General features: G+C 37.9%; 1 protein-coding gene across 1 annotated transcript in view; it reads left to right on the top strand.

The window, feature by feature from the left end:
• GRIA2 (glutamate ionotropic receptor AMPA type subunit 2) overlaps positions 1-26,772 on the top strand; it is a 195,425-nt gene that overhangs the window by 85,951 nt on the left and 82,702 nt on the right. Inside the window, exon 3 of the mRNA XM_052654312.1 lies at positions 15,072-15,311. Within this exon, the coding sequence (XP_052510272.1) occupies positions 15,072-15,311 (240 nt within the window). The remainder of the gene's footprint in view (positions 1-15,071; positions 15,312-26,772) is intronic.

Raw genomic sequence — 26,772 nt, 5'->3', positions numbered from 1 at the left:
AAGACTGACCCCTGGAGAATGTCAATTACATGGTATTCTTTAAGAAGGCTCACATGCCAAGAATATGATTTGGAGGAAGGTGAGAGAGGACGTGGGAAAGAACCAGGGAAAAATAGAACTAAGGTGCAAGAAATACAAAGTGTAACACACAAGCTTCATATAAGTAGGGATCTTATCTATCATGCCCAAAGCTATCTTCCCATATCTAAACAGTAATCTCAGAAGTTCTTAAATATACTTGGTTAATGGAACAAGTATAGTAGAATAAAACAGAATTGGTTATAGATGACATGAGCAGGACAAGGAAGAGTAATGAATTAATTATTCTGAAATATCAAAAATCAATGATTGCAAGAGTTATGATACCATCAGCAGAAAGAAATTAAAAAAAAAAACAGTACAAAGACATGATTTGTAGGCTAATGTTTTCAAGGTTTTCTTCCCTTTTTTTTCTAATGGAATTAGTTTGAGTGATATAGAATAAGAAGTTCTCCAGTAGATGATAGATTGAAATTGAGCTGTCATCTCCAGCCAGGAATATACCATAAGAGGTTGAGATCAAGATAGTTTGAAATCCAGCTGAACTAACAGGAAGGCTGTAAGAAACAGCTCCATTGGCAAAGAGCATGCACACTTGCTTACTCCCTAAACACAAAGTAGATTGAAACCGTAGGGAACTATGGACAGTTTTCTGACACTGCCCAGTGCTTGCCCCAGCCTGAGCCTCATGCCCACTGAGCCCTACTCACCCCAAGCAAGGGCAAGGGCTGCCACAACTGAGGTGAGTTCTAGGTCACAAGTGCTAGGTCATAAGAGGTGGAGATGGCTAAGGCTTGGAGTGGCTTCTGAATAGGGTGAAGCCAGCCCCAACTATGTATGGTGACAGCAGGTCAGGAGTAATCTGAGACTCTGACTGGGGTTGCAACCACCACAGCTGATGCTCTGACCCACACCAAGGTTCCACGCCAGCTCCTCTTGGTCCAGCACTGCTGGGAGGAGGGGAGAGTACACACTTAGTGGGACTGGAACCAGCTCAGACCAAACTTCAGGGCTTCTGCTCCAACAACTGGGGACCTACCTCTGCTCCCACTAAGGTGTGGTGGCCCCTGAGCAGTGGAGAAGTCCCGGCTCACACTTGGTTCTGGCTCTAGCCCCTCTTTCTCCAGCCCCACCTCCTACCAATGTGATAACTGCCAGGACACCCTGGAGAAATGTGACTTATGCTCATGTCAGACCTAGCTGTCCCCCAAAGTCACTGGGCACATGCAGGCTGCGTAGGGATGCTCCCACACAAGAACATCCTTCAAGACCAGGGTAGATAACTGTTTCAGCTACCTATCTTTTTTCCCTAGAGACAGAGAAAGTTAAGCAGAATGAGAAGACAGGGAAGTTTGTTTCAATCAAAAAAGCAGGAGAGAAACCCTGAAAAACAACTAATGAAAGAAATAAATAATTGTCTTACAAAGAGTTCTTAGTAATCCCTTGGATGGAGGAGACTGGTGGGCTGCAGTCCATGGGGTTGCTGAGAGTCGGACAAGACTGAGCGACTTCACTCTCACTTTTCACTTTACTGCATTGGAGAAGGAAATGGCAAGCCACTCCAGTTTCTTGCCTGGAGAATCCCAGGGACAGGGGAGCCTGGTGGGCTGCCATCTATGGGGTCACACAGAGTCAGACATGACTGAAGTGACTTGGCAGCAGTGGCAGCAGTAATAAGAATATTGACCTAATTAGGGAAAATAATAAACAGTGAGAATTTTTAAGGGCTTAAAAAGAAAGTGTATATAAAGTAAACAGAATTAAGAATACAATAACTAAAATGAAAAATACACTAGAAGGAATTGATAGCAGACCATATGATACAGTAGAATGCATAGGTGATCTGGAAGAAAGAATAAAAGAAGTCACCCAAAAAGAAAAAATAAATGAGAACAGTTCAAGGGACCTCTGAGAGAACATTAAGCATATTTTATAGTCTAAAGTTGTCAGGAGAAAGAGATTGAAAATGTACTTGAGGATATTATGGCTGAAATTCCCCAAACCAGAAGGAAACTGATATTCAGGTATACAAAGCACAAAGCATCCCAAACTAGATGAACCCAAACACACCCACACTAAGACATAGAATTATTAAAATGGCAAAAGTTAAAGAGACAGTTCTAAAAGCAGCAAGAGAAAAAGTCATATATGAAGGAAACCACATAAGGTTATCAGCTAATTTTTCTGCAAAAACTCTGCAGGCTACAAGTGATTGGCATGCTTTAGTTAAAGTGCTAAAAGAGAAAAAACCTACAACCTAGGATACTCTACTCAGCAAGATTATCATTTAGAATTGAATGAAAGACAAAGAAGTTTTCAGACAAGCAAAAATTGAATTTGTCAATATTAAAGCAAACCTATAAGAACTGGGGCTGGTGCACGGGGATGATCCAGAGAGATGATATGGAGTGGGAGGTGGGAGGGGGGTTCAGGATTGGGAACTCATGTACACCCGTGGCTGATTCATGTCAATGTATGGCAAAACCAATACAGTATTGTAAAGCAAAATAAAGTAAAAATTAAAAAAAAGAAGTGTGAAAGGGTCTTCTCTAAGTGGAAAAGAAAAGGCTGCAGCAGGAAGTAAGTATCTATAAGAGAGGAAAAAACATTAAAGGGAAATATATAACAAAGTCTAAGGATCAACCTCTTAAATGAGCTAATCTGAAGATTTAAAAACAAAGAGTTGTAAAGTCATATACACTTCTTATACACTTCATATACATTTATTATAATTGCAATAACAAGTGACAGGATGAACGTGAAGGTGTTAAATATAACTTAAAAAGACACAATGTGTATGAAGGGAGTAAAAAATGTTGATCTTTGAGAATGTGTTTGAACTTTAAATGAACAGTAGTTTGAAACAAGTAGATATAGTTATGGATCAACATCTGTGAACTCCATGGTAACCACAGATCCAAAACAAATCAGTTCAGTTCAGTTCAGTTCAGTCGCTCAGTCGTGTCCAACTCTTTGTGACCCCATGAATCGCAGCACGCCAGGCCTCCCTGTCCATCACCAACTCCCAGAGTTCACTCAGACTCATGTCCATTGAGTCGGTGATGCCATCCAGCCATCTCATCCTCGGTCGTCCCCTTCTCCTCCTGCCCCCAATCCCTCCCAGCATCACGGTCTTTTCCAATGAGCCAACTCTTTGCATGAGGTGGCCAAAGTACTGGAGTTTCAGCTTCAGCATCATTCCTTCCAAAGAACACCCAGAGCTGATCTCTTTAAGAATGGACTGGTTGGATCTCCTTGCAGTCCAAGGGACTCTCAAGAGTCTTCTCCAACACCACAGTTCAAAAGCATCAATTCTTCAGCGCTCAGCTTTCTTCACAGTCCAACTCTCAAATCCATACATGACCACAGGAAAAACCGTAGCCTTGACGAGATGGACCTTTGTTGGGAAAGTAATGTCTCTGCTTTTCAATATGCTATCTAGGTTGGTCATAACTTTTCTTCCAAGGAGTAAGTGTCTTTTAATTTCATGGCTGCAGTCACCATCTGCAGTGATTTTGGAGCCCCCCAAAATAAAGTCTGACACTGTTTCCACTGTTTCCCCATCTATTTCCCATGAAGTGATGGGACCAGATGCCATGATCTTCGTTTTCTGAATGTTGAGCTTTAAGCCAACTTTTTCACTCTCTATTTTCACTTTCATCAAGAGGCTTTTTAGTTCCTCTTCACTTTCTGGCATAAGGGTGGTGTCATCTGCATATCTGAGGTTATTGATATTTCTCCCAGCAATCTTGATTCCACCTTGTGCATCTTCCAGCCCAGGGTTTCTCATGATATACTCTGCATAGAAGTTAAATAAGCAGGTTGACAATATACAGCCTTGACGTACTCCTTTTCCTGTTTGGAACCAGTCTGTTGTTCCATAAACTAAATAGAAAGGAATGGAAGCACATCTCCAGAGTCATTAAACCACAAGGGAGTAAAGTGAAAGTAGAAGAATAAAAAGAGAAAATGAGACAAAACAAAAACACAAAAGAAGTACCAAAATGGCAATAAGTACTTAACCTTTCAGTAATCACTTAAATGCCAATGAACTAAATACTTCAAAGGACATGGGGCAGCTGACTGAATAACAAAACAAGCTCGTCTATGTGCTGCTTCCAGGAGTCTCATTTCAGAGCTAAAGACATACACAGACTGGAAGTGAGGAGATGGAAAAAGAAACTTATGCAAATAGAAATGACAAGAAGGTATGTTTAGCAATACTCAGATCAGACAAAATAGACTTTTTTAAAAGTCTATAACGAAAGCCAAAGAAGAACATCTTATGATGATAAAGGGATCAATACAAGAAGAAGATATAACACTAGATATAGTAATACAGGAAAATAAAATATATAATGCAAATATTAACAGACGTAAAGGGAGAAATGGAAAATAATGAAATAATCAGAGAGGATTTTAATGCCTTACTTGCTGCTGCTGCTGCTGCTAAGTCGCTTCAGTCATGTCACTTACATCCAGACAAAAAATAAATAAGGAAATAGTCATATTAATTGACACAGACCACTTGGACTTAATATCTATAGGACTGTCCATCCAAAAACAAGAAAAAAAAATTCCTTTCAAGTGCATGTGATATGCTCTCCAGGGTAGATCACATGGTAGGCCATAAAACAAACATTCACAAATTTAAGAAAATAGAAATTGCATCAACATTTTTCCTGACCATAATGGTATGAAACTAAAATCAATTACAGAAAGCAAAATGAGAAAATTGATGCTTTCAAACTGTGGTACTGGAGAAGACACTTGGACAACAAGGAGATCAAACCAATCAATCCTAAAGGAAATCAACCCTGAGTATTCATTGAAGGATTGATACTGCAGCTGAAGCTTCAATACTTTGGCCACATGATGAGAAGAGTCGACTCATTGGAAAAGACCCTGATGCCAGGAAAGATTTAAGGCAACAGAAGAAGAGGGCAACAGAGAATGAGATGGTTGGATGCCATCAGGGACTCAATGGACATGAGTTTGAGCAAAGTCTGGGAGATAGTGAAGAACAGGGACGCCTGGCATGCTGCAGTCCATGGGATTGCAAAGAGCTGGACACAACTGAATGACTGAACAACTGCAAATCTGTTGCTTAGCTACATGTACTAGTAAATAACTATCAGAAAGAGAAAGCATGAGGAGAATTCCTTTTTGAATCAACTAAAAAAAGGTAGGGATAAACTTCACCAAGGAGGTGAAAAGACTCATACTCTGAAAAATAGAAAACATTGATGAATAAAATTGAAGATAATACAAAGAAGTGGAAAGATCTCTTGCTCTTGGATTAGAAAATTAATCTCATTAAATGGCAATTATACCCAAACAATCTACAGACTTAATGCAATTCTTAGCAAAATATCCAGGTCATGTTTTAAAAAACTAGAAGTCCCATATTGCCAAAGCAATCTTGAGAAAAAAGAACAAAGCTGGAAGAATTACATTCCCTGACTTCAGACTATACTACAAATCTATAATAATCAAAACAGTACAGTACTGGCACAAAAAGAAAAAAAAAAGAAATATAAACCAATGGAACAAGATAGAGAGCACATAGATAAATCCATGCACCTATGTCACCTTATCTATGACAAAGGAGTCAAGAATATACAATGGAGGAAAAGTCTCTTCAAGAAATGCTACTGGGAAAACTGTACAGCTACATATAAAAGAATGACATTAGAATATTCTTCAATACCACACAAAAATAAACTCAAAATAAATTAAAGGTGTAAATGTAAGACTCCTTGAAACCATAAAACTCTTTGAAGAAAATGTAGACAGAACATTGTTTAATGCATATTGGAGCAATATTTTATTTTATTGGACCCCTAACACCATGGAAACAATACGAAGAATAAACAAATAAGAACTAATTAAACTTAAATGCTTAATTAAAAGATAACTTACAGAATGGGATAAATTATTTGCAAATACTATGACTGACTAGGAGTTAACACGAAAAATATTTAAGCAACTCATACAACTCAATATCAGAAAACAACCTGATTTAAAAATGGTCAGAAGACATATAGAATAAGACATATAAATGGCCAACAGACACATAAAAATATGTGCAACATCACTAATTATCAGGGAAATGAAAATCAAACTGAAATAAGATATCACCTCACACCTGTCAGAATGACCATCCCCCAAAAGTCTACAAATAACAAATGCTGGATAGATGTGGAGAAGAGGGAACCCTTGTACACTGTTGATGGGAATGTAAACTGTTGCAGCCACTATAAAGATCAATATATAGGTTCCCCAAAACACTAAAATAACACTACTACATGATTCAGCAATTCCACTCCTGGATATATTTCAAAGAAAATGAAAACACTGATTTGAAAAGACATATGCACCTTAATGTTCATAGCAGCATTATTTAAAATAACCAAGATATGGAAGTTACCTAAGAGTGTGTGCATGCATGCTCAGTCATATTCAGTTGTTTGCAACCCCATGGACTATAGCCTGCAAGGCTCCTCTGTCCATGGAATTTTCCAGATAAGAATACTGGAGTGGGTTGCCATTTCCTCCTCCCCGGGATCTTCCTGACCCAGGGATAGAACCAGCATCTCCTGCATTACAGGCAGATTCTTTATCACTGAGCCACCTGGGAAGCCAGTCTAAGTGTCTATCAACAGACAAATGGATAAATGTCACACACACACACACACACACACACACACAGACACTAAAATATTACTTAGCCATAAAAAGAATGAAATATTTCCATGTGCAACAACATGGATGGACCTGGAGGGTAATATGTTTTTAGTGAAGTAAGTCAGCCAGAGAAAGAAAAATACTGTATGTTATCACTTATATTTGGAATCTAAAAAGTAAAACAGAGGAACATATATAAAGAACAGAAACACACAGATATGGAGGACAAACTAGTTACCGGTGGGGAGAGAGAAGGGTGGAAGTCAAGAAAAGTGTAAGGGGTTAAGAGATATAAACTATTATGTATAAAACAAGTAAGCAACAAGGATGTATTGTACAGGGAAATACAGTCATTATTTTAAAATAACTTTAAATGGCTACTAAGTAAAATGATCCCATCTTAGTATTCTTTTTAGTATTCATGGCAATCTATAGATTCAATGCAATCTCTATCAAAGCACCAACGGCAGTTTTCATAGAACTAGAACAGATTAATATTTGTATGGAAACAGAATAAATTATAATAAATTCAGACAGTCCAAGAAAGCTACATATGAGAAAAAATTATTGGATTTAATGATTAAGAGATCTTAAGGAAGATTTCAATAGTAAAATTGGGGTCTATGTTTACAAGGACATTGTGCCAAAAACTGTGTGATAAAAGATGAGAGAGATTTTCTTTGGTCTCCAGATTTTGAGGTCAGGCTTGTTTGGTGATGCAGCTTTCACACGGACTTGTGCAGACTTCACACAAGCTGCAAAGCACGGTTCCTGCTTATGAAGCAGACTACAGGTTTCATACCAGTCGATGGCAATTTATAAATGTAAAACATGTTAAGCAAAAGCCATCAGGCTCTTTTATTCTCCCTTTCTACTAAATAATCATGCAAGGTTCTCCAGGCTGTATGGAATATACCGCATTAGCAGCACCAATGAGCAGAATGACCTAGGAGAAAAAGATGTGAGTTGGCTGCTCCATCAGCATTGTTATTGACTTGTATCATCTGGGCTTGTAATAAAAAGTAGAGTAATCAGCAAGTTACTTATACCCAGGAGATTATAATTTCTGCTTTTTGACCTAAAGTATCTTTAAAAAGGATTTGCCTTTGCTGAGTTTCTCAAAGTTGATATTAAATATTTAATTAAAGGCATACTCGGAGCATCTTTACCTAATATTTTACATTCAGCTTGGAATTTTAAGGCATAAGTACAATTCTAATGCTATTTAGCATAAGAATTCAAAAGTTTATAATAGTGTTTATATACAGAGGGTAGTTGTGCGGGTCATGAATCTAGATGTGAGGCTGGGAGCTTTCTCTCCCTTGCTCTCCCTCCAGAGGTGACACGGGAGAAGGTGACTATGTGGAGTACAGTATTGTCTAACTCATTTTGATGCCACCTGCAGCAACATGGGTGGACCTAGTGATCATCATATTGAGTAAATAAGTCGTACAGAGAAGGAGAAATATCATATGACATTTTTTATATGTGGAATCAGAAAAAAATTATACAAATGAACTTATTTACAAAACATACAGACTTAAAGAACTGTGAGTTGTTATTGTTGCCAGGGAAGAATAAGGGGACATGACAGTTAGGGAGTTTGGAATGAACATGTACACACTGCTATATTTAAAATAAATAACTAGCAAGGACTTACAGTATAGCACATGGAAATCTACTCAATGTTATATGGCAGTCTGGATGGGAGGGGAGTTTAGAGGAAATGGATGCATGTATATACATGACTGAGTCCCTTTGCTGTTCCTCTGAAACTATCACAACACTGTTAATCAGCTACTGTTGTTTAGTCATTCAGTCATGTCGGGCTCTTTGTGACTCCATGAACTGCAGTGTGCCAGACTCCTCTGTCCTTCACCATCTCCTGGAGCTTGCTCAAACTCATGTCCATTGAATCAGTGATGCCGTCCAACCATCTCGTCCACTATTGTCCCCTTCTCCTCCTCCCTTCTTTTTTCCAAGCATCAGTGTCTATTTCAATGAGTCGCCTCTCTGCATCAGGTGGGCAAAGTATTGGAGCTTCAGCTTCAGCATCAGTCCTTCCAGTGAATATTCAGGATTGATTTCCTTTAGGATTGACTGGTTGGATCTCCTTGCAGTCCAAGGGATTCTCAAGAGTCTTCTCCAACACCACAGTTCAAAAGCATCAATTCTTTGGCACTCAGCTTTCTTTATGGTCCAACTCTTTTTAAAAAAATATAAATTTATTTATTTTAATTGGAGGCTAATTACTTTACAATATTGTATTGGTTTTTGCATACATCAACATGAATCCGCCACAGATATACACGTGTTCCCCATCCTGAATCCCCCTCCCTCCTCCTTCCCCATACCATCCCTCTGGTTCGTCTCAGTGCACCAGCCCCAAGCATCCAGTATCATGCATTGAACCTGGACTGGAGATTCGTTTCATATATGATATTATACATGTTTCAATGCCATTCTGCCAAATTATCCCACCTTCTCCCTCTCCCACAGAGTCCAAAAGACTGTTCCATACATCTGTGTCTCTTTTGCTGTCTCGCATACAGGGTTATCGTTACCATCTTTCTAAATTCCACATATCTGTGTTAGTATAATGTATTGGTGTTTTTTTTTCTGGCTTACTTCACTCTGTATAATCGGCTCCAGTTTCATCCACCTCATTAGAACTGATTCAAATGTATTCTTTTTAATGGCTGAGTAATACTCCATTGTGTATATGTACCACAACTTTCTTATCCATTCATCTGCTGATGGACATCTAGGTTGCTTCCATGTCCTGGCTATTATAAACAGTGCTGCTATGAACACTGGGGTACACGTGTCTCTTTCAATTCTGGTTTCCTCGGTGTGTATGCCCAGCAGTGGGATTGCTGGGTCATAAGGCAGTTCTATTTCCAGTTTTTTAAGGAATCTCTAGACTGTTCTGCATAGTGGCTGTACTAGTTTGCATTCCCACCAACAGTGTAAGAGGGTTCCCTTTTCTCCACACCCTCTCCAGTATTTATTGCTTGTAGACTTTTGGATCGCAGCCATTCTGACTGACGTGAAATGGCACCTCATTGTGGTTTTGATATGGTCCAACTCTTGCATCCATACATGACTACTAGAAAAACCATAGTTTTGACTGTATGTGAAATTAAAAAAAAAATGTGTCTTTGAAGCTGTTTCCAGAGCTATGATACATTACTTACATATTGTCTTGATAGTAAGTCTTCCTTCTTTCAGGACAGATATGTTAGGGAAATGACTGAATTTTGGAAGACTGCTAGGGAATAAGGTAGAGGTGAAAATGAGTAATTTTGTTTCTAATCAAGGAGGAGTCCTTTCAAAGTAGAGCACTCATGTTCTTGGGTATTATGTCAGTGGGCTCTTGTATCAGTGTAGTACTGGGGAGAAGATCAGTATTATTAATAGCATGCAAACACTCTGGTATTTTGGGAGTGGAGTGTTAGGAGCATAGCACTCAGTGTTTCTTGTTGAGATGGTCTTGCAGATTGGGTAAGTGAAACACTAGCTCAAGTCAACATTCTGACTGAGTCCTGAGTATAAATTGCAATGTCATCTTATCATGCTTGGGGACAGGGACAATGACAGACATGAGGTCAAGGGAGAGGAGCTGTGGTGACTAAATGGGGCTCGTTGTGTGTGTCGTAAAGGGACACCAAGAGAGGAAAAACCTAAAAAATAGAGGGTATGGGCAAGTGGACAACTGAATATGTGTCATGAAGAGATGAAGAACAAGGAGGGAGGTTAAGAGGTGGCTGAATAGTCAGGAGGGAGTGGCCATGGTTCTGCAGTTATGGCCACTGGGAAATCAGCTGAGCTGCCTGGAAAATCAGCTGAACTGCCTGCACTCTTTTCAAGTACCTCCTGAGTTAGTGAACTGTCATTTCTGATGAAGCCTTGTGCAGCTTGTGCATATTGTTGGACCAGTGCCAGGTGTTTCCAGATGGTCATGATAACCAGGAGGTCCCTTGACAACTTACTCCAGAGTCTAAAACAAATGGAAAATGAAAGGTAATGGCTCCTTATTCAGACTGTGTATTCAAACACTGGCCTCTTTTACCGAGTGATTCACTGAGAATGGATGAGGAAGCCTCATTAATAAATCATGTTGCCTGATATTCCTATAGTATTTAGGTGATATGCCAATACTTTGCAGGAAATGAAATAAAATAGACCCAGAGAGAATTTTAGAGCAACTTCTCATTTTTATGTCTTGTGATATCAACAATTTCTGAACAAGCTTGAGATTTAAGATATACATGTCAGTACATATATATACATGTATAAAATAAATCATGGCAGAATTTACATAGATGGGTTTTAATAGTGAAAGGGCTTTCTCATGTATGTGAGCAATGAGCAAAGTCAGACACATTAAAGGTGGTTTTCCAGTTCTATACTCAGACCAGGACAGAACTATAAGTGTGAATATGTCAGGAATCTCATCTTTGCTTTAAGTTAAAGTTTTAAAATAAATGTAAATAAATACACACAGTTGTTTTCTGAGATATATTAGTCTGTTGTGCAGAAAATTGATAGTAAAGATGGCAATTCATATATTACAGAGACCTAGACACATTGCACAATGACATATTACACCTAAAATCCCAGAAAATGTCTTATGTTAGAAAGGCAGAAATGAGTTGAAGACTAGAAATATTTAAAGGAAAATAAGAATATTTGATGAATAAAGGCCACTCAAAGAAATAACTAAATAATCTGGCTTTCATTTCATATCACACAGTAGTCATTAGAAATTATTGCCTATCATGTTTGGATTGCTGCAATTAGCTATTATAATCTTCAGCAATTTTCTTATTATGAAACAATGATCTTTACTTATGAAAATAAATAATACTCTTATTTGTGAAACAAATCTACTTTTTCTATAGATCTTTTTATTTTTGTGACTAAATTAAAGTGAAATATGATAGCATTGGTTTTATCCTTTAAATGATGTTTAACCAATGTGAAAGGAAGTTTGGACAGATGACTTTCATATTTTGGATTGAAATAAACTTTGAAATTAAAAACATCAGTTATTCATCCACTCAAAGCATGTAGTTGACCTGAATTTGTTGTCTTAAGTACTGGGTCTGTGGTTTGTATTGTGTGTTGCAGGGGTTAGTCTTGGACAAAGGAACCCTACTTCTCAGAAAGATAGAATTAAATTTGTGTTTCAAAAATTATTCTGGTTAAATTGTGGAGAATTGAATAAAAGGGGCATAATTGGATGAAGGAAGAACACTGGGTAGGTATTCCACTAATCTGAGTGAGAAACACAATATTATCTGTTAATAAAGAATGTGGACTCTGAATCTCAACTCTTTGGGTTTTAATATAGCATCTCTCATTTACTAGATGTCTGACTGGTTAAGTCACTTCATCTTCCTACATTTTAATTTTCCTATCAGCAATTTGGAAATAATAATAGTTCCTATTTTGAAGGTTATCACGAGAAATAGGTAAGTTAATGTACCATGCCAGGCCACAGGGCAAGCACCAGGTACATAACATATGCTGTTAGTGAACTGGTTGGAGTAGAGACAGACATAAGGGGACCACCTTGGAGTACATTTAGGTATTTGAATGACCTTGACTTAGTGATGATCTGACTGTGGGGGAGGGTTTGGGAGAAGGTCCTTCACTGAAATACAAGTAGGGGTAGAGAATAAGGGATTGTAGGAGTGATGGGGACTTCCCAATAAAATATTGTATTTTTTCTTCTAAGAATAATTCTAAGCCAAAGCATTTTGATAATATTTTGTCTCATGTGAAGCAGACACATGCATAAATTAAGTTCATGGGAAAGGTTAAAAAAGATGAGGAGTTCTGCGCTTCATTCAGCTGCTACTTGACTCCGTCTCTGAAGGCAAGAGATGTCCTTTTCGGGTGACGTGTCTATGCGTGATGCCAGGCCTGCTTCTATCTTCTCTCAAAGAGGTTTTGGTCACCATTGGACCTTTCATAAACACACCAACTGTGTAGTATAAAAGCATTATTAGCACAATAAAGCCTTTTAAAAGAATCAGTTAATATAAGGAATGAATTCTCATGAATATATATAAATCCTGGATAATTGCAGTTAGTTCTTCTTACAATTAATGATTTTTACTTGTACTCTTTTTTTTTTTATAAAGCTATCCTAAAATATGTTTACATTTATATAGTCTGTTAAATAATAATGTGCATGTTTCCTTTTTTCTTCCAGTTCTGAAAGTGTTAGTCACTCAGTCATGTCCAGCTCTTTGAAATCCCATGGACTGTAGGCCACTAGGCTTCTCTGTCCATGAAATTTTCCAAGCTAGGTTACTGAAGTTTGTAGACATTCCCTTCTCCGGGGGTCTTCCTGACTCACAGGTCAAATCTGGGTCTCCTGCTTTGCAAGCAGATTCTTTACCATCTGAGCCACTAGGGAAGCCCTGTTTTATTGAGATGTGATTGACATACAGCACTGTATGAGTTTAAGGCAGACAGCATAATGATTTGACTTACATATATCATGAAATGATCACCACAATAAGTTTGGTGAACATTCATCATATCACATAGATACAAAATAAAAGAAAAATGTAAACAATTTGAGATGAGAGTTATTTGCGTTTACTCTCTTAACAACTTTCATATATAACATTCTGCAGTGTTAATTACATTTATTACGTTTTACATTACATCCTTGGGCTTTCCTCGTGGCTCAGACGGTAAAGAATGTACCTGCCAATGCACATGGAACAGGTTCGATCCCTAGTCAGAAATATTCCCTGGCAAAGGGAATGACTAACCACTCCAGTGTTCTTGCCTGGAAAATACCATGGACAGGGAAACCTGGGGGGCTACAGTCCATGGGGTCACAAAGAGTCAGGCATGACTGAGCGACAAACACTTTCACTTCACTTCACTTCACATTACATCCCTAATAGTTCTTTACCTTATAACAGGAATTTCATACATTTGACCCCATTCATCCAATTCTCCCTTTCCTCGCTTCCCATCTCTGGTGACCACAAATACAGTCTTTTTTCCTATGAGTTTGTTTGTTTGCTTTTGATGTATAATTGACCTCCAGTGCTATGTTAGTGCCTGGTACACAACATAATTCCTTATTTCTGCATATTACAAAATAATCACCATGATAAGTCCATCTGTCACCATGTAAAGTACTATTGACTATATTCCTCACAATATACATTTCATCACTATGACTCATTTATCTTGCAACTAGAATTCGTACCTCTTGATTACCTTCACATATTTCACTCATCCCCACCCCTTATCCCCACCCCACTGGTGATCATCTCTTTATTCTCTGTATCTGTTTCTGTTTTGTTATATTTACATAATTGTTTTGTCTTTTAGATTCCACATATAAGTGAAATCATAAAGTATTTGCTTATTGCATTTAGCACAATATCCTTTAGGTCTATCCATGATTTTTTTCTTTTTTTTATAGCTGAGTAATATTTCCATATATATATATATATATATATATATATATATATATATATACACTACATCTTTTTTACCTACATATATGTTGATGGTCACTTATGTTGCTTCCATGTCTTGGCTATTACGAATAACGCTGCTATGAACATTTTAGGGGTGCATTATTTTAGAAAAGTATCCAGAAGTAGAATTGCTTGGTTGTGTGGTAGTTCTACTTTTAATTTTTTGAGGAACCACTGTAATGTTTTCCATAGTTGCTGTACAAATTTACATTTCTACTAACATTGTGCAAGGGTTTGCCTTTCTCCATATATTGCCAACACTTGTTATTTGTTGTGTTTTGATGATGCCCATTTTAATGGGTGTGAGGTGATGCCTCATTGTGGGGTTTAATTTACATTTCCCCAATATTAATGATGTTGAACATCTTTTCATGTGTCTGTTGGCCATCTGTATGTCTTCTTGGGAAAAATATCTACTCAGGTCCTCTGCCCACTTTTTAATTGGGTTGTTTTCATTTTTTTGTTGAGCTATATGAGTTATTTGTATATGCTGGATATTAACCCCCAATCAGATATATAATTTGCAAATATCCCCTCCCATTCAGTAGGCTGCCTTTTTAGATTTGTTGATAGTTTCTTCCACTGTGCAAAAACTTTTAAGTTCGATATAGTCCCATAACCAGAATTATTTTTTAATATTTTATAATTCTTTGTATTTCTCAAATACAGTAAATCTTCATAAATTTGATGAATTATCAGCTCTCTCTATGTTTTAATTTGTTGATTCTTTTGTATATTATATAAAATGACATTAGCTTCAAGCAAATGCATGTGATTATATGTCAATTTCAATGATTTATCTTTCTATTTCCCTTGTTCTTCTAGTCTGCTCCCAGTTTTCAAGAGGAGTCTATGCTATTTTTGGATTTTATGACAAGAAGTCAGTAAACACCATCACATCATTTTGTGGCACACTCCATGTGTCCTTCATCACTCCCAGCTTCCCAACAGATGGCACCCATCCATTTGTCATTCAGATGCGACCAGACCTCAAAGGAGCCCTCCTCAGCTTGATTGAGTACTACCAGTGGGACAAGTTTGCCTACCTCTATGACAGTGACAGAGGTAAGTGACAATGCCTCTCTCTCTCTGTAATGGGTCAAGTTCAATGCCCACACAGTACATTCATACTTACACATGATATAGAGCTGTGTGAGTATATTCCAAGGGTGCATGCATGCTTAGTCCCTTCAGTAGTGTCTGACTCTTTGTTAGCCTATGGGCTATAGCCCACCAGTTTCCTCTGTCCATTGGATTCTACAGGCAAGAATACTGGAGTGGGTTGCCACGCCCTCCTCCAGGGGATCTTCCCGACGCAGGAATCGAACTTGTGTCTTCTCCATTGCAGGCAGATTGTTTACTGCTGAGCCACCGGGGAAGCCATAGTCCAAGGGTAACTTGGTTTAACTATGCTCTGAAAATGAAATTCAGTTTGAACTAGGAAGCATATTTAGAATAAAACAATTTATAGAGATAGATTGTCTTCATACAATGCCTGTATGTTGTGTTGTAATATGAAAAGCCCTTTCTGATATCAGCATCTCAGACCCTAGGAGGACTATATTTCCAGTCCAAGGTGAGTGAAGTGATTCCTTGGAAACTAGTTTAAGTAAGATTTGAGTAAATATGCAAATAAGAACATCTAAAAAATGTATAAGAGTTACATATTTCCCATGTAAAAGTTTTACCAGGCAAGGATGGTTGTTATTAACCTTGCTTTGTAATGAGATTCCTGAATCTTAGAGACATTGCAAGACTTTTTCATGATCCATTCATGTGTGGTTCAGCTGAACTCAAGTCTTTTGACACCAAAGCTTTGTGACAAGTCCTTGTGTTTACTTATGAGTTTACTTATGAAGAGATGGTTTGGATTAGCATGACAATTAGAGTCTAGGCTCATTACGCTAGTTTTTATGTGGGGGTAAGGGCACTTGCTTTGTGTTTCCCACATCATTTGTCCTGAAGTTTGGTACTAGCAGACCTGATTAACCTTACATGTTATAGAATTCTAGGTATTGCTAACCATTCCTGGGTCTGTGATTCAGCTTCAGTGGGCCTGTGTACTTCCTAAAATAGTATGAATTCTTTGTGCACATGGTCATAGGTGATTTTTCTCAAGAGTATCCACCACCAAACTCAGAAGTACTAAGGACCACCGTTGCCAAAATACCAGCCTGTTCAGGGAGCAGCAGTGCTTTAAAGATTTAAGGGAAAACCAGAAGCTTATTCCTACCAGGAGAAGGCACCTTGCTTTCCTGCAAAGACAGCTGAGCCGGGAGCCAGCTACCAGCCCTTCTCCAGGATCAGTTTGCAGACATTGACTGCAGCAATCAGAGCCTGGTGTCAGGTTCTCTATCCTGGTCTCCAGTCCTGAGAGTGAGAACGCTGTGGGAGTCAGTCATCACCATACAAACTGAGCAAGTTTCTTCCTGCTTTGAAAAGGGAGAGCTTTGCTCTACCCATGGGGAGTGAGAAACGGAAACACAGAACTGTTTAGAGTAAATACAGATTCCAGTGTGCTGGATTGCTCTGAAGTAGCCTTCTTTTTCATGTGATAAAGGGCTTAGCATCTTGCCCTCTGCTGACTCCTTCACTCTTGACCCCTCTTCGAGGAGTTCTACCATCTAAATGACTTACTTGTAGCCACTCCTCTGTGTCCTTGCCAAGTCTCGAGGCCCATGTGCTCATCCTTCATCCTTCCATTTCTGTACTTGTTTCTCTTCAATCCACTTTCCATAAAGGAGCCAGAAACTTTGAATTTCTTTAAATTTAGTCATTGCTTTATATTGGGGTAGAGTTGATTTACAATATTGTGTTAGTTTCAGGTATACAGCAAAGTTCAGTTATACGTATACATATATCCACTCTTTCAGATTTTTTTCCCCACATAGAATGTTATAAGATATTGAATCGAGTTCCTTATGCTATACAGTAGGTCCTTGGTGTTTATCTATTCTATATGTACTAGTGTGTGCATATTAATCCCAAGATTCTAATTTATCTCTCACTCTGTTTACCCTTTGGTAATCATAAGTTTGTTTTCTATGTCTGCGAGTCTGGTTCTGCTTTGTAAATAAGTTCATTTTTGGCAATTTTTTTTAGATTCCATGTATAAGTGATATCATATGATATTTGTCTTTGTCTGACTTATTTCACTTAATATGACAATCTCTAGGTCCATCCATGTTGCTGCAAATGGCATTATTGAATTTTTTGATGACTGAGTATATTTCATTGTATATACACACCACACCTTTATCCATTTTTCTGTAGATGGACATTTAGGTAGTTTTCATATATGGCTATCGTAAATAGTGCTGCTATGAACATCAGGGTCCATCTTTTTGAATTATGGTTTTCCCTGGATATATGCCCAGGAGTGGCTTCTCAGCTGGCTCAGTGGTAAAGAACCCACCTGCCAATGCAGGAGACACAAGAAATGTGGGTTCAGTTCCTGTGTTTGGGAAGATCTCCTGGAGTAGAAAATGGCAACCCACTTCAGTATTGTTGCCTGGAAAATTTCACAAGGATCCTGGTGGGTTACTGTCTGTGGGGTTGCAAATAGTCTGACATGACTAAATGACCGAGCGCAGCACATGCCCAGGAGTGGGATTGCTGGATCATATGGTAGCTCTATTTTTAGACTGTTTTATGTGCTTTTCTGGCCACATTGATCCCTTGCTTAATATACTGCAATGACTCTTCATTATAATGAAGATAAAGTTAAAAATTACTAACATGACTTTAGGGTCTTATTTGTATTTGGTTCCTGCCCATTTATACTACGGTCTTGCTCATCTAACAAGCTAAACCCTTTTCACTAACATTTTTTCACTTTCTCAGATGTACCAAACTCTTTCACCTCAAATCTCTGCACATTCTTCTAAATATTTCTGCTTAGGTCTCAGGGTATATAACATTCCCACAGAGATGCATTTAATATTGTTATCTTCTCTCAAAGTAATCTCTGTTTTTCCTCTAGTACTTATCACAATATATAATTAATATTGATGTTCATTCTTTCACCCAAGAATTAAGCTTCTAGTCTGTTCTAGGAACTGTTTAATTACACAGATTTTAATCTCTTTATTTAAGATCTGGCTATATGCCTAGGAAGTCAATGCCCTGGCAGTAACCACTACACTTAACTGTACATACAGTGCTTAAGATAATGCTGGAACAGAGTTGATAGTCAGTAAATGGGGTTAATAAATGAATGAGTTGAACATCTGTGTGTTTTGAGATGATATTAGAAACTGAATCCTGCTTGCTAAATCAAAGGATCAGAGATGAATTCTGCTTACTTTTTGATGAGGTGGAAGGTGACATTTTATCTTTAGGGACACACTTCACCCTCTCTACGGCGCCCTCTAGTTGACGCTGAACTTTTGAGATAATTCAAGGAGACAACAGCTGATATAAATAGAAAAAGAGAAACTCTAGTATTTGAAGAGAGAAGAAAGACAAGCTCTGGGAATAAAGGATCAGATGATGAGGATAGACTTATGTACTTGTGAAAAGAACCTGAGACATTTTAATGATTTTATTAACACTTTAGAAATATTAAATGAAATTGAAGCAATGAGATAATCTCCAATCATTAAATTATACAAATTGATTTGAGTTCAAGTGCAGCCATAGAGAGGTCACCGTTCAAGTGATATTATTAAGTGATATTATTAAGTAGTTGTATGTTAAAGTCAAAATTGACTTTGTGGATACATTTTCAAGTTATTTTCAAATGGATGCTACTGCTGCTAAGTTGCTTCAGTCATGTCCAACTCTGTGCGACCCCATAGATGGAAGGCCCACCAGGCTTCTCCGTCCCTGGGATTCTCCAGGCAAGAACACTGGAGTGGGTTGCCATTTCCTTCTCCAATCCATTCTTCAAATGGATACTTATGTTATAATATGAAGAGTATTACACTGGCCTTTTATCTGAATCTGTTTTCAGAGATAAATGTGTAAGACTCAAAATACTGGCAAAAGACTTGTCCTTCATGTAATGTTTTACTTGTCTTATAGAAATGGGATGCTTGCTCTCTGATTTTTCCTTATTAATGACAACTGTTATAACTTTGCTGCTGTATCACATTTTAAAATGTCTATTCATACATTTATTTCGTGTTATGTTCCCTCGCCCCACCAATTGTAGACAAAGGAGGACAAAGATGCACCCTGATCTTCGTGTAGATCTTTGATTATTTCAGGTTTACTTGTGATCGGGGTGCCATGTGACCCCTTAGAACTGCTGGAGGCTTCTCTTACCCAAGCTATGTGACAGCAGCCTGGAACTCCTTGTTACCCCAGCATCTTTCCTAAAGCTCCAGAAAGACTAGCTAGATGGATCTTCAACATATTTGAACTATAGAGTAATGGGGTTACCTATGTTAATGCATTCAATGTAGGTTTTTCTTTGGATACATATATATTAAATGTGAACCAGAACTTGCTCAAAATGTGGTTTTTATTTATTGGGTTAGTGTTGATAAAGTAAGGTAATACATTTCTGTAGACAGTAGGTAAAACCAGAATTAATGATTTATAACTTGGTTTTAATTTTGAACCATACTGTTTTTCCCTGAGGGAAAGGCACATTGATTCCAGTTCTAAAAAGGCACCATGCATAGAATAAAAATGCTTCCAAATTATAAATTTCTTTTACCATGTTCCTGAGAAAGTCAGAGTGGGAGATATATGTTAATCTAAGCTGGTCTAGGCATGCTGCTTTGATTTAGTGATCATAAATATTAATTTCTGTGCCTGAAAGATGAATAAGGGCAGTGAATTTTAAATGCAACAGAGAAAATATTTTTAAGAAAAAAGACATGGTCTAAATGAAATAGAACTATTTGCAGTAGTCATTTTTAATCCCATCCATTAATGTGAAAACTCAGATATTTAAGGGGCTTCCTAGGTGTCACTACTGGTAAAGAACCTGCCTGCCAATGCAGGAAACATAAGAGACATAGGTTCGATCCCTGGGTTGGGAAGATCCCCTGGAGAAGGAAATGGTAACCCACTTCAGTCTTCTTTCCTGGAGAATCCCGTGGACAGAGGAACCTGGCAGGCTACAGTCCATAACCTCTCACAGAGTCGGACACAACTGAAGTGACTCAGCATGCACCAAAGACACTGAGACTTCACTTGTTCAGGGGCTGTAGGTTTTTCTATAACTTTGTCATAGTATTATGAACACTAGCTCAAGATGAGACTGTTAACTGCTTCTAGTAATACTTGGAGAGAAGATTTAGGGAGATTGTCAGCTTATGAATAGGTTATACAGCTATAACTAATTCAGCAACAGTTAAGCACATGAAGAAGTAATACAGTAAAGAAATAAGTAACAGTACTTTAGCCATTCTTTCTTCTGTCCAGAAATCTGAGCATTTAGTAGAGTATAGAACTTTATTTTAGAGTTCTATAATATTCTTGATGTTTTTCAGAATATATTTTAAGTACATTTATTAGCTAGAACAGTTAATTTTCCAGATTTTTTTTTTTCTATTTGTAGACTGCATAGAAGTTAAATAAGCAGGGTGACAATATACAACCTTGAGGTACTCCTTTTCTTATTTGGAACCAGTCTGTTGTTCCATGTCCAGTTCTGACTGTTGCTTCCTGACCTGCATATAGGTTTCTCAAGAGGCAGAACCACTAGACCATTCAGGTATGACCTAAATCAAATTCCTTATGATTATACAGTGGAAGTGAGAAATAGATTTAAGGCACTAGATCTGATAGATAGAGAGCCTGATGAGAGTCAGTTACTATTACTAAAAAAACAACTCTGAAAGTACGGATTAATAAGACAGCCTTTCAAAATATGAGACAGATCAGCACACGGTTTGTGAATTATTTCTATTTGTTCTTAGGAGATGATTGAATATTCTTCCATGTCTTCTGATGAAACTAAATTCATTTCTGATGTTGTACCATCTGGGCAGTTTAGCAGCAATAAATGGATGTATTTTGGGGGGTTTTGGAGATTACACAATATTGATTCTGAGAGTTTTAATAATAGAATCTGCAACAACTATGTTATTTTTGATACATAAAATGGATGAATTTGACTCAGCCATTTCTTTAAAGCATCTTTATTGATTTTATATTTCATCTCCATATTTGGACAAGGTGAACTGACAGTAAATGTTAGGTTTAGAAATATCATTCAAGATTCATTTACATATTAGCATTTATATTTAAAGTGTCTTGTTATATATGTTGGTTGATAGATGTGCAGGCATGTTTCTGTTTTGTGCATCTCTTTGCAACCCTACAGACTGTAGCCCACCAGGCTCCACTGCCCGTGGGATTCTCCAGGCAAGAACAGTGGAGTGGGTTGACATTTCCTCTTCCAAGGGATCTTCCCGGCCCAGGGACTGAAACCACATCTCTTGTATCTCCTGCATTGGCAGGGGCTTCTTTATCACTGAGCCACCAGGGAAGCCTCATGGTGGATAGGACTGAATATTAAGGATATCACCACCTGAAATTATAATTTAGTATGTGGTAAACCTCATAATAAGTGAAAACAACATGAAGTAATTTATTGCCTGGAAGAAAGGAAGCTCATGTATAAGTGCTATATGACAATTTATAACATAGATCACCACCCATGATATGATTATTTAAGGTGTGCAAAAAGAGAATTTTTATTTGTGCATGTATATAATAGCTTCAAATACTAAGTATAAAAAACCAGAATAATGTATTTAAAGAGGTCTTGGGTTAGGTGGTTTAATATTTTTCTTTTTGGAGTGTAGTTGTTTTACAGTGCTGTGTCAGTTTCTACTGTGCAGCAAGTTAACCAGCTTCACATTCACATACACTCCCTCTTTTTGGATTTCCTTCCCATTTAGGTCATCACAGAGGCTGTCAGAGTGAAGTAAGTCAGAAAGAGGAAAACAAATACTGTATATTAATGCCTGTGGAATCTAGAAAAATGGTATAGATGATCTTACTTGCAAAGCAGAAATAGAGACAGAGGAAGGGAACAAACATTTTATACTAAGGGAAAGAAGGGGGCTATGAAATGAATAGGGAGACTGGGATTGGCACATATACACTATTGATATTATGTATAAAATAGAAAACTATAGGGAACCTACTGTATAGCCCAGGGAACTTAGTGCTCTGTGGTGACCTGAATGGGAAGAAAGTCCAAAAGGAAAGAAATACACGTATGTGTGGGCTTCCCTGGTGGCTCGATGGTAAAGAACCAACCTGAAATGCAGGAGACGCAAGTTCTATACATGGGTCTAGAAGATCCCCTGAAGGAGGGCAGGGCAAGCCACTCCAGTATTCTTGCCTGGAGAATCCAATGGACTGAAGAGCCTAGAGGCCTACAGCCCATAGGGTCACAAAGAGTCAGACACTACTGAAGTGACTTAGATGCACACGCATGCATATGTATATGTAAAACTGATATACAGTTTTTAAAGAGGTGGCAAAGCAGAGTCACATCATGATTGGAATGTGAAAAGGCAGGACCTTGACAGTGGAAAAAGTTTAGAAAATTAGGTTTTTTTTTCCCTACTAGAAAAGAAAACTGAATGAACTGAATAACTGTTTTCAAGCACATTAATAGCTATCAAATTGATTCTGATGACCAACTGTGGTACTGTCCTCACTGATGATGAAAATCAAGAAAAGGACTTGAATTACATCCTGGAAGGATTGTGTCTCTTGTGCTTCCTGCATTGGCAGGTGATTCTTTACCACTGTGCCATCTGAGAAACCTGGCTATTTATTTACAGTGAACAGAAATCATAGGTGATCCCTGAATTTTTTAAAAGAAGTCTTCATTAATATATTTTTTACAATGGCATGTAGTCCCTATTTAAATTATCCCTTGAGAAAATCTTGTTTATTTTAATTTTGCTTTTATTGTTCTAACAAGACCAAATGGAGGAAACTGAGTTTGTTGTTTTGCCACAAAACTCCACATAATTCATTTTAAGTTTAATTTATGATTCTACTTTTCAATTTGAAATGGAAGTAAATTATTTTTAATTTTCATTATGAAATATTTTAAATAACAACAAGGACAGAATAATATGGAGACCCTCCAGCCTGGAGAATCCCAGGGATGGGGGAGCCTGGTGGGCTGCCATCTATGGGGTCACATAGAGTCGGACACGACTGAAGCGACTTAGCAGCAGCAGCAGCAGCCAGCACCCTTACGGCAACTTTATTAATGACTGATAAGAGGAATGTCATTTTATCTCTGTCCTTCTGCCCTTCAGCATTATTTTCAAGCAGATACTTCACATCCTGTTATTTCATCAGTAAATATTTCAGTTTGTATTTTGAAAGAATAATTCTCTTGGTTTAAATATAACCACAGTATTATTATCATATATAGGCAAGTTAACATTAATTTGTTTCTAACATCATCTGCTTTTTTCAGATGATGCTTTTTTCACAGTTTGAATCAGGATAAAAATGAGCCCCATATATCCAATTGGTTAATGTATATTATAAGCCTTTTATAAGGTGATATAGAGACTTCCCCCACAGTCTGTCAGTCAGTTCAGTCGCTCAGTCATGTCCCACTCTTTGCGACACCATGAACTACAGCATGTCAGCCTTTCCTGTCCTTCACCAACTCCAGGCACTTGCTCAAATGCATGTCAGTTGAGTTGGTGATGCCAGCTCTTCCTCTGTCGTCCCTTCTCCTCCTGCCTTCAATCATTCCCAGCACCAGGGTCTCTTACAATGAGCCATTTCTTCACATGTGGTGGCCAAAGCATTGGAACTTCAGCTTCAGCATCAGTCCTTCCAATGAATATTCAGGACTGATTTCCTTTAGGATTGACTGGTGTAATCTTGCCTCCAGGGGGCTTTCAAGAGTCTTCTTCAACACCACAGTTCAAAAGCATCAGTTCTTCAGTGCTAAGCTTTCTTTATGTCCAAATCTCACATCCATGCATGACTACTGGAAAAATCATAGCTTTGACTATACGTACCTCTGTCAGAAAACTGATGTCTCTGCTTTTTAATATGCTGTCTAGCTTTGTCATAGCTTTTCTTCCAAGAAGCAAGTGTGTTTCAGTTTCATGGCTGCAGTCACCATCTGCAGTGATTTTGGAGACCAAGAAAGTAAAGTCTGTCACTGTTTCCATTGAAACCCCCATCTATTTGCTATGAAGTGATGGAACAGGATGCCATGACCTTAGTTTTTTGAATGTTGAATTTTAAGGCAACACTTTCATTCTCCTCTTTCACTTTCATCAAGAAGCTCTTTAGTTTCTCTTTGCTTTTTGCCATAGTGTGGTGTCATCTGCATATCTGAGGTTATTGATATTTCTCCCAGCGATCTTGATTCCAGCTTGTGCTTCATCTAGCCTGGCATTTTGTATAATGTGCTTGCATCTAAGTTAAATATGCAGGGTGGCAATATACAGCCTTGGCATACTCTTTTCCCAATTTGGAACCCAGTCATTGTCCCATGTCTGGTTCTAATTGTTGCTTCTTGACTTGCATATGAATATTTCAGGAGACAGGTAAGATCTGGTATTCCTATCTGTTGAAGAATTTTCCACAGTTTGTTGTGATCCACACAATCAAAGCTTTAAAGTAGTCAGTGAAGCATGAAAGTGAAAGTTAGTCAGTCCTGCCTGTCTCTTTGTGACCCCATGGACTGTACCTTCCATGGAATTCTCTAGGACAGAATACCAGAGTGGGTAGCCTTTCCCTTCTCCAGGGGATCTTCCCAACCCAGGAATTGAACCTAGGTCTCCCACATTGTAGGCAGATTATTTACCAGCTGAGCCACAAGGGAAGCCCAAGAATACTGGAGTGGGTAGCCTATCCCTTCTCTAGCAGATCTTCCCCAGACAAGAATTGAACCAGGATCTCCTGCTTTGCAGGCAGATTCTTCACCAACTGAGCTATCAGGGAAGCCCCAGTGAAGCAGAAGTAGATGTTTTTCTATAATTCTGTTGTTTTTCCCATGATCCAGTGGATATTGGCAATTTGATCTCTGGTTTCTCTGCCTCTTCTAAATCCAGCTTGAGCATCTGGAAGTTCCCAGTTCATGTACTGTTGAAGCCTTGCTTGGCGAATTTTGAGCATTACTTTGCTGGTGTGTGAGATGAGTGCAATTTTGTGGTAATTTAGACATTCTTTGGCATTGCCTTTCTTTGGAATTGGAATGAAAACTGACCTTTTCCAGTCCTTTGGCCACTGCTGAATATTCCAGATTTGCTGGCATATTGCAAAATATGTGTGCAGCACTTTCACAGCATCATTTTTTAGGATTTGAAATAGCTCAGCTGGAACTCCATCACCTCCACTAACTTTGTTCGTAGTTATGCTTCCTAAGGCCCACTTGACTTTGCACTCCAGGATGTCTGGCTCTAGGCAAGTGAACACACCATCATGATTATCTGGGTCATTAAGATCTTTTTTGTATAGTTTTTCTGTGTATTCTTCCCCTCTCTTCTTAGTATCTTCTGCTTCTCTTAGGTACATAATGTTTCTGTCCTTTATTGTCCTCATCTTCACATGAAATGTTCCCTTGGTATCTCTAATTTTCTTGAAGAGAGTCCCACAATTTGGAATTTGATGATTGCACCATTGTGGCATTTAGCTCATTGCCTATATTCCTCATGAAAGGATAATTAGTTCTAGATGCTTGTTGAGGTTCACATTAGCTTTTTTGGCGTGAATACTGCATAGGTGATGTTGAGTATCCCCATTTGAAAGATAACTTCTGGCCATCTCTCTCTTTTTGTGTTGTTAGCATTAGTTGACTATTGTTGTCTTGATTCATTAATTCACTCTGTGTTGCAAGATTGGTTATAATTCTGAATCTGTATTATTTCATCATTTATTAGCTGGAGTTTTTTCCAAAAAGAAAAACCTCCCTTATCACCCTGAGTAGAGTTCATATAGGAAAGGCAGGAAAAAAGCTTGTTTATTTTCCTTTATTTACCAGTTTTCAAAATAATTACTTGGCTCCTTTCAAAAAGCCATCAAATGGCATCTTTCAAAGGCAATCACATGTTTTTATTAGTGTCATTGCTAATTTATGGATTTAAAAATATATGTATTTAAGTCTTTTGTAGATATTATTCTTACTGATGTTCACATTGCCTCATCTTTATTTAAAGTGATTCTTCTCAAATTGGTTTCTGAGTCCTTGACCCAGTGCTGGTAGTTTTGCAGAGTTTCCTTGCTTTATGGTGTAACAAGATGTTCTAGACCCTTCTCAACTATCCTTCGCCAGTATAGAATCAGTAAAAACTTTAACAATATTTTCCAGGATCAGGTAATTTTCAACAAGATTTAGAATGCACATATTGTTTTGTTGTGGTAAGTAGAATTACATAAAGTTCAGTACATGAATAAAGCTTTTACAGTCATGTGATTAAATTGGATAAGTCCCACATTCTATGGATAAAAGAGGATCAATAGTATTGTCTGTCTGGAATAAGGAAGATGATGTGAGGAGACCTGAATTCTTTTTGGAGCCTTGATTTTTATCGTTCATTAAGCTCTTTGTAGAAGTGCTGAATTT

Source organism: Budorcas taxicolor, chromosome 17, assembly GCF_023091745.1.
Source record: "Budorcas taxicolor isolate Tak-1 chromosome 17, Takin1.1, whole genome shotgun sequence".
In the NCBI taxonomy this organism is placed as follows: domain Eukaryota; kingdom Metazoa; phylum Chordata; class Mammalia; order Artiodactyla; family Bovidae; genus Budorcas; species Budorcas taxicolor.
Note: the sequence above shows the minus strand (reverse complement) of the source record. Positions and strands in the feature narration are given on the sequence as shown.